Here is a 14335-nt window from a genome sequence, read left to right on the forward strand (position 1 = left end):
TATCTCTAAATTCACATTTACCAAAAAATGTATAATTAGAATGAATAATAGAACACGTTAAACTGAACTTATCAATGCTATTTTTGCCCTTAAGGTTAAAATCCAAAACATAAATAAAACATGTCTGTCTTAACCTATATTACTAAAATCTCTTATGAAAACAATGGTCCAATAGATATATTTTTGCTTCAATTGAAATCAACAATAAACTCTTTGCAAATATTATAAATATTGCCCAGCCCTAATGTATATGTGTGTGTCTAAATGTATCTGTGTCATTAAGCTTTTACCGGGAAAGTTTATAGCTGCTGGTAGTTTTACTTGCAAAGGTAAAAACAGGTTTCTCTTCTCGTTTTTTCTTCTCAGTTTTATGACATGATTGATTTTCTTTCATCGGTCGAGGCGGCCCAGGAGATCGGAGGTTCGAAGGTGGAGGTGAGGGGGGAGTTCAGGGAAAACTGAGGAGCACATGTGTGTGCGTTTCCACCGGACTACACCAACTGGCTTTTTCCAAGTGTGATAGAGAAGATGAGTGCTTCACACTGCGTATGAATACATCATGCTAGGGAACACGAGCTGAAGAGAGTAAGATACATCATATTTACTGTACACACACACACACACACACTTACAGTCTATACAGCTCTGTGAGACTGACAGCTCTGCACCGCTGGAGATGTTCCAAAGGAAAAAGTTTATTCCTTCAGCAGAGTTCACATCAAAACGTCTCATAAACGTATGATGTCATAAAAAAGTACGATTATTATTAACAGTCACAGTAGACGTGGAGTTGTTAAATTTAAGTATTACAATTAAACAATAAGGCATGACTGTGAATACTAACAGACGTCATATTGTGCCCAACAATTATTGGTCTGTTGGTGCTTTAAGAGCAAATTTTCTGATTATATTACCATAAAATAACTAAAAGATATTGAATAAACCATGGTGTAGTCACAAGAGTTTTTTATAGATGACACATCCAATCCGGTTTTTGAGAATGAAACTACTGTGAGGTCTTAAAGTCTATCATCAATAGAAAATATGTGAAAATGTAATTATTTAAGGAAAAGGCTCAGTTAAGTCCGGCCCACACATCCAAGCTCCCCCTAAAATGTAATACTGTATACAAAGGCCAAATCTTTATTAAAAGTGCAAAAGTGCCGCGTGCCCAAAATTGTAATAACTGAAAAACCTTCTACTTTTGCACATTTTTGGCACTTTTATATACATTTGGCCTCTGTACAAAAATGTTTACGAGCTTTGTAGACCCATGTTGGATGTGTGCTGATCTTTTTTGACCTTTGGGATTAATATTAGTTTTACTTCACCAAAAGACAATTGAGTTATATGTATTGTTGAACTGTGCTTGCCACTACGACCTTCTCTGTTTGTCATTTCTAATTTCAGAAAAGTAATTCAGGAAGAAATATATTGTCAGCATAGCAATTGGAGTAAAACAGATTGTAATAAAAAATCATCATTTGTAAGTATTTTCTTTAATGACAGGATGCACTTGGGTTGGCACTCTGTAAGTTTATGCAAGTTAGCAATAAATACATTTTCACAATAGCCTCTAACTTATAGACCCCGGAGTATTTCTTTTATTTAAAGAAATGCTTGCAGTTGTTTTTAGTTAGGGTTTAACAAAAGTTATCGCATTCTGATCTGATTGGCCAACAGCACGTTTCATTCTTGCGGTAAAGACTGTGCCCGCCGCCTGTGATCAATGCCTTACAAGACAATGTGTTTTACTTAAGGCATAAATCCATGTGAAAGTGTGACCGGCTCTAGCTAACAGAGGGGACACGACTCAGACAAATCGCCCCACTTATCCCGATCCCAGCACGCCTTACATTACTCTCCTCAGATTTGAGGGGGGCGCACCCCTTCTGTCCACCATTAGCCACTTTATTTCATTCCCGGGATCAAATTTGTTATCCAGTTAGGCTTCTCATCTCCAACTCAAAGGGAATAAATAAAAGCAGGCTTTATTGCTCGGCACCCTGAAACAAGAAAGGGGGCAAGGAGAGAAAAAGAAAAAAAAACTCCAATTCATTCGGATCCAGTCAATAACACTGTAATATTTATGAAGGCAGGATGCTGGCCTGCCCTAAAACCCAAACTCCAGCAATCCTGAATTATAAATTGGTATTGATTTGTGTTGTGTTGCGTGTGTGTGTTTGTGGTGTGTGTGTGTGTGTGTGTGTGTGTATGTGTTAGAGAGAAAGAGAAATATAGAAAAAGGGTGTGTGTGTGTAAGGGAGACAGAGCGAGTATGTGTGTGTTTGCGTGTAGAGGCTGTATTCTTTTGGAAAGGGAGAAAGGGTGTGTTTATACGGGGCCGATAAAATTCTAACAAGAGGTGTATATAGCTTCAGGTAGGTATACAAGTGTGTGAGTTTGTAAGCTCTACGTGTGTGTGTGTGTGTGTGTGTGTGTGTGTGTGCGTGCGTGCGTGCGTGTGTGTGTGTGCGTGCGTGCGTGCGTGTGTGTGTGTGTGTGTGTGTGTGTGTGTGTGTGTGTGGATGATTGAGTAAGTGTGTGTGAGAGAGAGAGAATATAAACAAGAATATTCGTATTTGTATGTTTGTATTGTAAGCTAAAGCATTTAAATATGAAATGTCTGCGTATGTGTGCGTGCATGTATAGGGTTATATCTATAGACTCTTAGCTAACAAAAGCAAAGCATCAAATATACATGAATCTCAAGCTCTAGAGACCTATGTCAGTTGCACAACACAACAAAGCCCAATCCAGCCCAGGCAAACATCAACACAAAGATAAACTACAAACCCACAACTCAGACTCAAGCTTGGTTTCATGGCAATAAACATCACTGTATTTGGGCGAGTTGTCTAAACAACAGTGAATGCAAAGACATGTAACTCATACTAGGGAAGTACTGTAAATGACAGTAAAACTCAAGTTCAATGCATACTTTGTTAAATGATCAATGCAGTGTTCACAAAGCAAAATATCACTGAGACTCAGGGGTGTGCTCTTAGGGTACCCCTATGAAAATGAACCATGGATTCATTACAAAAAATGGGTTAAACTATGGTTACTGTAGTAAAACCATTTATGTAACCATCTGGTTTTATTTGTTGTAAAACCGTGGTTCATTGTCATAAGGGTAGTAAATAACCACCTGGCAACCACCAAAAACACCCTAAATACCATCTAGCAACATCCTAGTAACCACTCAGAAGATGAGCAGCATGCTAAAAAGGCCTTTAGAATCTGTTAGCAAATGCACACAATGTCTTAGCAACATGACAGAGAATAGTATGAGCATGATAAGTCATGTGTTTTAATAGATCGTTGCTGTACTTCCAAAACCGTGGATGTCCAAATTTGCTGTTTTCAGGAGAATGGAAAAAACACTGTACTTTTTAAATATCCGTGTTGTCAAAGTTGACAAGCACTTTTTAATACTTTTCATTGGTTAGATATTTGGAATACCCAGTGACAAACATAAAGGGTGACTAATAATAGTGAGTAATGGAAAAAAATGTAATCACAAAAAGTTTCAGAAGGACAGCAGCGTTGTGCCGTAACACTCAAATTTAGCATATTTTTCCATTTTTATTGGAATGTTACAAATATTGCTATTCTTATAAATATTTCGACTGATATGAGAATCTTCGTAGCTGCTTTGTATTACAACAAGACTTTATCTAGCAGTTGACCGAAACAATATAAATGTGTGTGTATGAGTGTGTGTGCGTGCGTGTCCGTGCGTGTGTGTGATTATGTAATGGCCAGTCTCCCGTGGCTAGCTACTACACTGCCATGGTCACCCATCAGATTTATGGATCTTTATATAGAAATCAATACCCTCTTAATCTGCTCCTCTTTCTCTCCAATCTCCTCTGGCCTCCTTTCCTCCCCCTCCTCCGTTCACACTCTATTCCACACCTCCGTCAGATCCAGCCACTCCCGTTTGCCCTCCACCCCACCTCTACCCTCATCCACAGCATCATTTCTGCCCCCACACCCCTCTCTCAGCCTCCCTCTACTTCTAGCGGCCGGTCTGGGCACGTCAAGGCCAGATTGCACCCTAAGACAGTTCGAGACCCAGAGGACAAAGGCAGGAGTAGAAGCGGAAGCTTAAATGGGGTGGTGGAGGATAAATCCCACTCATTCAAAAGCGTATCAAGGACAATCTGTACCGCTGCGTCCGCCTGCTGTTCAGCTGTGTGGGATTTGGGAGGTGAGGCAGACTAGATCTGGACTCGCTGGGCTCGGCTTGCAAACTGACTGCGGAATGACCTTTCTTTTTACAATGTGTATTTGTATGATGACATGTTAAAATATCGAGGAAATAAATTTTACAGTGTGTATCATAACCAGCTGTGACATGAAAAAACGACAAGCGAGTATTTCATAATGTGAAAAATCGTGTATATTTGTAAGTAAAACGGGATGTTTGATCAGGAAAAAAACTGGAACACAGAATTTCAATGTGTCTATCAGAGAATCTGTTCGGATTGTGAAAATTTGTAAAACGTGTTAGAATCGGATTTCCACCCGAAATGTAAATTAAAAATTCAAGGCAGATTATGTGATTCAAAGCTATGAGTAACACGTGTGATACCACGTATTTCAAACATGTGAGCACCTTTTTAAGGTAAACATCGGCAGTTTGACCGGACCGTGACCCACACTGAGCTCCATGCTGATCAGGATCTCTGCGAGCCCATGAGACTGCTTTGCTCTTCCAGTTGGTTAAGGAGGAACATATGAATCCCTTTCACATCTCTCTGCCAGAATCAGCACCATGGATAGAGCCACCTTAATGAACGGCCCATGGCACGGTACCCCTCTGCTGTGACACAGCGGGGCCTTGTTAGGGATGATTTTAATTGGGCAGATATAAGGGTAAAGAAAAAGAGGGTGAGGTTGTCACAGAACATGAAGAAAGAGTTCAAATCTAGCTGAAAAAATTCCCTTACAGATAATGCTAAAGATGCAATTTTGTAAAAACAATTTTGACACAAAACCAATGCAAGTCAATGGGGACCAATTGTTATCTTTTAGCAACATTTTTCAAAAAATCTTCTTTTGTTTTTTGCAGAAGAAAGTCATACAGTTTGAAATGTCTAGAGGCTGAGTACATTTTCATTTTGGGGGATCTATCATTTTAACTGCAGGTTTAGGAGCATTACACAATAAATAAACAATTCCATTAATGCACAGTAACAGATCTGCAAACATGAGCTACAACAAAAGTAACAAAGGACAAACGTGGCTCAAATAATCAGATTTTAGCAGCAGAATTACACTTTGGGTTCAGGTCCAGTTCAGTCGTACAACTGTTCATGATCTAAGTCAATACTTGAGGCGTGGCTACAAGAGACTCTTACTGCGTTTACTTGACCAGATTACACAGCACCCAGCGTTCTTACTTTGAGACCCGCAGGAGGCAGCGATATGTCAACAAAGGGATGCGAAAGAGCCGGTCGATAGCTTTTCCTCGCAGAGGGGTAGCGAGGGATAACGCTAGCATTAGTGACAAGAACTGGAGGGGTGGATTTACCTGCAACACCTCCACACTTGCTGTGGGGAAGATCAGGCAGATTCCCATGATCCCAAACACAACGTGAAAGCGGCGATATTCACCTGTTTCGAGATTCTAGCTTGGAGCATCTAAGGGGATCCCCAAAGAAGAGTTTTATGTAAACCGGCATAGCAGTGTAAACAGACAGACGTGCTGTTGTTTTCTTTGTGTTCCACCTTTCTGTCAGTCTTTCTTCTTCAGAGTGGGCCCTCAGGAACACATCCATCCCAGCAGGCCCCGGGGCGGCTCTGCAGGCTGTGACTGAGCCCGGGCCTAGTGCTCTGCCCCACAGGCTCCCAAATAAATCCCACCTCAGGCTCTGGATGCAAACGCTACACTTTCCCATAGAGAGCTGTGAATGGGAACTACAGCTAGCCATCACGCCGGTAATAGCCTAATAGCCTCACTGACTGCTTTGACTTGTTTGTAGCGAAAGCAATAGAAACAGACAGAGAGACTTTTTAACGAAAGTACTAAAACTATTCATCTAGTGTTGGGGACAGTAAAGTTTCCTTTTAAAACTTTCTATAAAAAGAAAGGTTACGTTTATGCTAGATTTTCTTACTGTCAGCTGACTCTAGAAAGGTTTTTTTGCATGACAAAGTTTGCACGCAATATAAACATTACTAGAAATACATTTACGTTTAACAAGTAACACTCTCCTTCACTTCCTACTTAAAAAAGTAATTGTACATCACGTAGTGTATGTGATTTGTAACATGTACTCCCAACCATGTAATACATATACCCATGAGTATCTAAACTAACAATTTCACTGATGATTCTAAAGAAAAGGTTTTAATAGGAACTATTGGCACACGCAGATAATACTGAAACAACAAAACCACAAACAGCTTTCCTGTGGCTCAGTGGTTAGAGCATGGTGCTAGCAACACCAAGGGCATGGGTTCGATCCCAGGGGAGTCAGAACAAATATATAGTACAATGCAATGTAAGTCGCTTTGGATGAAAGTGTCTGCCAAATGTAAATAAACACTTAGGTCCATGAGGACACTGGCGCTTCAGATAAGTTACAGCGAAGCTTCTGTTGGAGGCTTGTTTGCTGCAGAGGATGAGTTGTGGTATTGCGGCTTTCTATTTGCAGGCCTGCTTGTGTAGCTGGTGTAGCGAGAGTTGAAACGGATAGCCCGTGTGTAAGAAGAGAGGTCTACAGCGCAAACAGCAACTGTCGTGTTTACCTTCTAATCTCCCGCAGTCAACTACTCAAGGTCATTGTTGCGTTGCTCGTACGGCTACGATTAAAACACACTTGTATGAAAAGGTTAAAGGTTCAGATTTATATTTGAAGAGCCTTCTAGTCACTTACTGTATAAACGTGTACACTACTAAGGTGACATACTATACACCATAACACATACAGTTTTGGTACAGAATTTGTTTTTGACATAAGTTATATGTAAAGCACATTGTGCCCGCATTGTATCCTGATCTCTTCTTCTCACTTTCACTATCAATAAAAAAGCACAAGAATAACATGATACGTTTCTGGATCCGAGCTAAAAACCCAGGAATAATCGTATTGGATGCTATAAGCGAATGCGCTTCTGCAGTTGATGGGGGTGCTTTGGGTAAAAGTGGCTCGATAGACTTAGGGTTAATGAGAGATGACCATTCTAGAATGGATATGGGAACTTTACGCTCCACATCGTCATGGCGACTGGCCTCATTTCACCTGCATCTGTCACTGTTTTCATCAGAGTGCCACCACCGGGAGTAAAGCCATGGCACTGTTTCAATATCTCTCTCTCACTTCCATCCTACATTCCACTGTTTTCCGCCGAAGTGTGTGTTCCTAAACTCAGAAAAGAAATGGGGGAGACAAAGGGGGTAGGATATACCGCATGTGGGACAGGATATACTGAATAATTGAACCAACCAACCCGGCCACCTGCCTCTACGCCCCGTCATGATCATCCATATTTCACACAAATACACAAACACTCACACTCACACACACGCACTGACACCATATTTCTAAAATAACAAAACATTTCTTAATTATACAGATTTTAAATATTCAAACTTTATTTGTTTGTTAAAGCGCGTCATAATGATTATTAAATGCTGCTATTGCGAACAGCTTCATTATATTATAAAACTAAAAAATTGCCAATAAAACATTGCAAATTTGATCATAAACCAATCTAGCACTTCTGGTCTCGAGGGTACAATAATGTATAATTTCACACATGTAGAAAAATGTCCCTAACACATACATACATAAAATCTCCCTCTTTAACACTCTTTTCTTCTGCCTCTGACTCATCACCACTTCCAAGAGCTCATCATTTTTTTCAATTTTACCCAGGCTGCCCAGTAATGTCCTTCTTTTATTGCAAATCTATACTCTTAATCTGGCCGCCACCGATGGGCGCACAGCTCGATCAATAGAACGCGATTGCTGGGAAGAGTCCAGAGAGGCTGATAACCAAAAACCAGCCGCCACCCCCACAGGGTTAAGCTCTGACACACACGTGCGCATATATGTACAACACACACACAGACTCTCAAATAGTCAATCACAGGGTTAAGCTTAGAAGCACACACGTATTTGTACAACACGTTTAAACGCAATCCCAAAACACAAACAGTCAAGTTCAGACACAACCAGATAGCTGTATTAAAAATTTAAAACATTTTTAATCATATCTGTTAGCTTTCAGACCAATAACATGCTATCTAGAAAAAAGGTCCCTCCCATATATGAGTGTAATGTTGCTATGTGTGAATACAAGCAGTCTGTCAAGTTGTAAAACCGAAAGTGAACGAATAACAAGGGTTATTGGCTTGGGAAAAATAGGAGTCAACTCTGAATCACGCAAACGAGTCGTCTGTCTTTCGCATTTCAGTTCCACATCGGGTTTGCGTCACGCCGTGCAATGCCCGCCTACATTCCATTCGCGACACTGCACGCGGTAGACCACTCACGGCTTCTAGACCATCGGACCAATCAGATCAGAGAACGCTGACAGAACGGAGGGGATTAAACAGATGAATCGCCAAACGAATCATTGGAGAGTTAGTCAAGAAGTAAGGTAATAATAACTGAGAAAATTAAAGTGATTAATTTCCGTGAATGTACGTGAACTTGTTGTTGGACACTCCATAAACCAAAGAAGGACCTTAAAAATCACAAATTATTTGCTCTTTAAAGGAGTAGGAATAAAAATGACTATGGAAAGTGAGACTATTCATTCCTCTCATTTCAAATTTTAAAGTGAACTACTCCTTTCATCTACTATAAAAAAACAAGACCATTGATGTCGCATTCTAACTTTCAGATTAAATAGGAAATACATCAACAATTGAATGAAAAATATATTGTACTGATATCTTCTGAAATGGTTTTGACTTTACGCCTGCCAGTCTATGCTGCATTGGACCTTTATGAAAACACGCTCTCCCGATAAAGAGATCTGTGGAGAGATACTTGTGAATATGGATCAAAGGTCAAAAAGGTCGCTCGGGAATGGACATCCCCCTTATCTGTCAGTCCCTTCCTTTCCATTGCCTACTCATATATGAGACGAAAAGAATGGAGAACTAAGACGACCGTGTTTGAGTCGAGATGGGTGGGAGGTAAAAGGAGGTAATTAGACCAAACCCCCCACCCTCTTTAAACGCTGACAGCACAGCACAATTTATTGTCCAACTAGGAGAACTCTCTGGACAATCTAATTGCAATATTAGCTTGTAATAACACCTGTTCTAATGCTCACCAAGCAATATTTCACCCGGAACGTCGGCGCTTTGCTCTTGCCTAAGCACTCCTAGAGCTGTAAAATTACACAGGCATTTAACACAAGTGCTTATGTGTCATCGGAGGAAAGGGTCCTTTGATGCAACCCATGATCTTTCTGACCTGTACTTAACCCCTAAATAAGTGGACTCCAAAACCGACTTAAGGCCATTTCACACCAAGAACAATCATTATATTAGTGAACCAACGTAATGTTTATTTAAGGGTTAATATAGTTTACTAAAACTCAAATGATCAAGACAATTCTGTTAATTGAAATGCAATCACATATAGAAGTTTCAGTAGCACACACACTGGCCCGAAGTTATCCTTCTGTCTGTGTTTCATAGTTTTATATTTAATTAATATTAATATTAGTTTATATGAAGATTTGATTCTATATTAATTGTATTAAATTAAATGAAAACTACTCTGCAGCTATGGATTTTTTGCAGAGGTCTACTGGGAATTAAGTTTGGGCCACATAACGTTTTTTTATGTTGTTGCCGCCGAAACCAAATGCTAATAAAAAGCTAGATTGTACAAAAATGTTGCTTTAGCATTCAAAATAGATATGTTGAAGTTTAAGCATTAAAATTATTATGTGAAATTAAAACCGTTCTAAAACTAAAACCAAAATAGAACTTAATAATATTTAGATAGCAGTATACAAAAATGTATAAATATAAAATAGGGCGAAAAAATTCTCATATTAAACTAAAATAACCATGACAATAAAAATAAAAGCTCATTTAAAATATTAATAAAACTACAATAAAAACTATAAAAAACGTAAGCTATGCATTTTCATATTTTTCTATTCAGATGGGCTTTGATTGGCTGTTTTATTGCTTATCAGCTAAAAAAGCCCTCTCAAAACGATCCCAACTATTTTGTTCCTTACAGTTGTCATTGAATTTGGATCTACTTTTTAAAACTTTATTATGTACTTGTAACTTTATTTTATATATGTGTGCCTTCACACTGCGAAACATGACAGGAAGTGACTTTGTCATCGTAACGACTTCATATCCTGCGACAGTCTATAACAGCCAGAAATCAAACGGAATGGAGAGAAACTTACAGTCTATTGTTGTTTATTGTTCCCATTAATGGCAAACATCACGATCAATTGGGGAAAATTGATGAGAACAAATTACCAGTGTGGCGGGCCTGAAAAATGTTCCCTCTGAACGCCACCAGGTCTGGCTGCACGCGAGGCTGTGCCAGTAGTGCGAGCGTGTGCGTGCGTGCGCACGAGGGACTCTTATTTGTGTGCGATTGTGATGCATGGAGCCTCACACACGTTCGCAGCAGGTATTGATTTACAGAGCAGATCTGCGCTGGAAACAAAAGGTAGAAACTGTGGAGGAAAGGATGAATGGCCATCATTAAAGGCTTTTACAGTGACGGGGGCTACGGCTGATTTGCATGGTGGGCCGGCGGCCTTCCCTCGCGCCAAACTGATTTATCTGTTGGTTTAAGGAGCTCAGGGCGGCGCTCCTATAAATACTGCCCATCTTAATAGGGCGCTAAAATGCAGTCGTATGGACCGGTCCGTCTTAAATCAGAGGCATCCGCTGTCACCCGTAAATACTTTCGAATGGGTTCTGGTCAGCGTAATGAGGGGTTCAGATGTGGCTGGCACGCTGGCGTTATACACAAACACACGCAGGCTAGACATCAGTGATTCAGCCCCCACAATGCACCATTCATAGAGACTACTCCCAGAGGAAACATTTCCGACACCAATATCAGCCTCATTGTGGAGAAATGAAATATTTGAACGATCTTTCGCACACTTTTGTGATTTTTTGTTGTGCCTTTGATGGTTTCCTCACCCTGTCGGTTTGTTAGTAAATTGGTATTATTGGTAGATTGTTTGGGGGGTATGGACACCGTAATGGGCGCGGGGTTTTGTCATTTACAGAGCAGCTAAATAATGGTTCGGTCCATAAACGACACGGAGACCATAAAAGGTGACATCATCTCTGCAGGTTTGGACTTTACACCAATCAGATACACTCCATGGCAGCTAGAGGTGAGAAGATTTTTGTGCACGCTTGTGTGTACGTGCCTTTGTAAGTGTGTGTGTGTGTGTTGAGAAAGAGGGAGGGTCACTGATTTCCGGCTTCACTTCTGTCCACTGGATACGCTCCAAGGCCGCTCTAACGAGCCAACATGGATTTGGTAATGACCCCTGTGCCCTAGGAGGACACTCACACTTCTGCCCTGGTTGGAAGTGCACACTATCACACAAGATTATACCCACTCCATTCTAGTCATTATAGACCCTCCCCACAGACGCCCAGTCAACAGGGTACAGAGTTGGAAGAACGGTATTCAAGATAGAATTAGGAGTTAGCTGACTAGAATGTGTGTGAAAGTTACATGCTATATTAATTAACCCAGGTAATAGGAGCAGACATGGGCAGACAAAAGGCATTGTGGGATTGTGAAGATATTCAAGAATTCAAAACGTAAGTGATTCAAGGTTCCCATAGTTGTTGAACTGGCACTTCCAGGACCAGTCAAATGTGATCAAGGGCATTTTTTTATTATTTATAGAGCTTGCATGGCAGACTTCCATTTGAAGGTTAGGCAGCGTCTTATTAAATTAATATATTTAAACAATAGATTGCAAAGCCTTCCATTTTGATTCTACACAAACACAAACAAAGAGCAACTTGTAGCCAATGAAAAATATGAGAGCAGAATTTTCTTTTTAAAAATTATTATAAATGTAGATTTTCTAAATTCCTAATTTTTCTGGTCTGGAAATCAAAATTTTTGTAGTTGTGGGAAGCCTACAGATTGATATTCAGGTGAACCAACATGGTGACAGCATTTTTAAAATAATTTTGGGTGTGCGAATCCACGTCAGGCACATCAGAAAGAGGTCTGGTTATGACTTGCTTTGGGACACTGATATCTCGGTGGAGCTGGTGTTTACAAAAGACAAAAGATTTTCTTACCTGTCGATGATGACGGGATCAGATGGCGTCTCGTTTCGGTTCCCGCAGCTTTTCTTGTCACAACACCGGCTAAAGTGAACAAAAAAAGACACGATTTTGTCTCTTCTTTCATGAATGGTGCCAAGTTGTCACAAATCAAGTACACTTGGGCCAGTTGCCACAAACCAAAGATAATTTTTTTTAAAGGGATTATATTTTAAGATATAGAATCTGATGAATTCTTGTAAAATAATGAACATATTAATGTAATTTTTTTGCTGCTTTTGTGTTTTTTTCTCCTGTTTCTTAAGAAGTGACCGAGCTATGTGGTGACAAGTCTTGCTCAAGCTGGTGGCTGCCTGACAGGTCGCCCTTTTCCTCCACTCGCCCTGCACTCCAGCTGGGCTGGGGCCCCGCCAAGGTCACTCAGCCAGCCTCTGACAGTTTGGACAGCACCCAGAGAAGCCCTGGTGCAGCGGCTCCGTCCCAAATGCTCTTCTCAAGCACTGTCATCACCTCTGCCCTTGCACACGCCCTCGCCACAGGCTGGCACCTCATCTGGTGGCATGTGGTTCCCCTAAATGCATCCCGCCTCAATCATTCACTTCTCACCCAAGCAAACCTGCGGAGGCCAGCGGTGCCGCCCGCTTTGTGAAAATGGGTCCAATTAAGTGTATCCTCTCATTACTTAGAAGCTATTTGTTTTGGTAGAAGGGGGGCATCACCACCCACATACATACATACCTCCCCCCACCCCAACTGAAATTAAGAGCTTTTATTATATATTTTGTATATATAACAAAAATAATACTACATAAAAACGAAATATTAGAGAAATATAATAAAAAATAATAATTGTGACCTTTCTGTGATGCATGTAATCTTAAAATGATATGACACAGCATTATACATTGTGTACATAATATCACTCTTTGATTCATGCATAGCCGTTGCACACCAGAGTTTCAGAAACATTTTCTTCTGCATTTTACTCTGCACAGTTTGATGAAATGATAGAGTAGATGCTGAAACAAAAAAATCACTATCCGCGATTAAGATTAGCTAAGCAATAACTTCAAATCATATCGTATGGATTTTTCCGACCACTAAGACTCCAGATATATGCATCCCACTTGCTTCATGCTGTCATGCATTAGATTGCCATTTGACAAATAATCCTCACTTAGAGTCACTGAATGCAAAATGATCTAACTTTATGAATCATTTATCACATCGCTTGATCTTTAAGAACCTGAAAAACATAAACCGTGCCTTGTTTTTTTCCTGTTCTTTGTGTGCGCGACTGTTGCCATAGCGCGTGCCGCCATAATTTATTCCCTCGGCTACTTGGAACCATTAGCAAAGTTCCAGGAGACCAATTAGCATTGGAAACCCAATGGTGAGGCTGTGGTGACAACCTTCTCAAACTGCGAAAGTAGTGTTATAAACAAACTGGACCCCAGGAGCACAGCCAGGTCCGGAGGGAGGGCCAGGCCCCTGATCGCAAAAACAAACCTTGGCGGAGAGTCCGTAATGTGGCCTTAATGCAGTTCCCTTCGGGGTCTGTGAAGACTAGCCCTGGCTTGGTTAATGACCGAGGGCGGGAACCACGAAACAGACGCGGCTCCTGCTATGAGCACATGAGAGGTACCGTCACCGGTCACTTCTAGCGATTAGTCGTAGATTGAGGAACATACGCTTTAAGAGCTGCCTACTCGGCTGGCTATCTCCACCTTGACTAGCCAGAACTCTGGTTTCCTGAAGTACATTCACTTAAAACAAGAAAAGGTAGGGTTTATCAGACAGAGCGAGGCTTATAAAAACAGCCGGCAAAGCTTTCCTACATGATCTTAAAACTAACATTCTCAATGGAGTAAGATAAGACATGAGGGGAGAGAATGGATGTCAATAGAGGGCTTGTTTTCAAAGGCCAAGTGTTGTAATCATCCAGACAAGCGCACAGAGACTCCGGCCAGGACTAATGATATGCACCAGGCTGGAGGGTGAGAGTCGATGGCAGACCTCTCCAAAGCAGCATCCTCAGCCAGGCTGGCAGCA

At 40.8% G+C, this 14335-nt stretch overlaps 1 protein-coding gene across 1 annotated transcript in view; it reads right to left on the reverse strand.

The window, feature by feature from the left end:
* Positions 1 to 14335, reverse strand: part of LOC306907183 (transcription factor COE3) — a gene marked incomplete at its 5' end in the record, with an annotated part of 86376 nt that overhangs the window by 53545 nt on the left and 18496 nt on the right. The window contains one exon of the mRNA XM_079479124.1: positions 12299 to 12367. Coding sequence (XP_079335250.1) covers positions 12299 to 12367 — 69 coding nt within the window. The remainder of the gene's footprint in view (positions 1 to 12298; positions 12368 to 14335) is intronic.

Source organism: Barbatula barbatula (assembly GCF_947034865.1).
Source record: "Barbatula barbatula genome assembly, chromosome: 18".
NCBI classification, from domain to species: domain Eukaryota; kingdom Metazoa; phylum Chordata; class Actinopteri; order Cypriniformes; family Nemacheilidae; genus Barbatula; species Barbatula barbatula.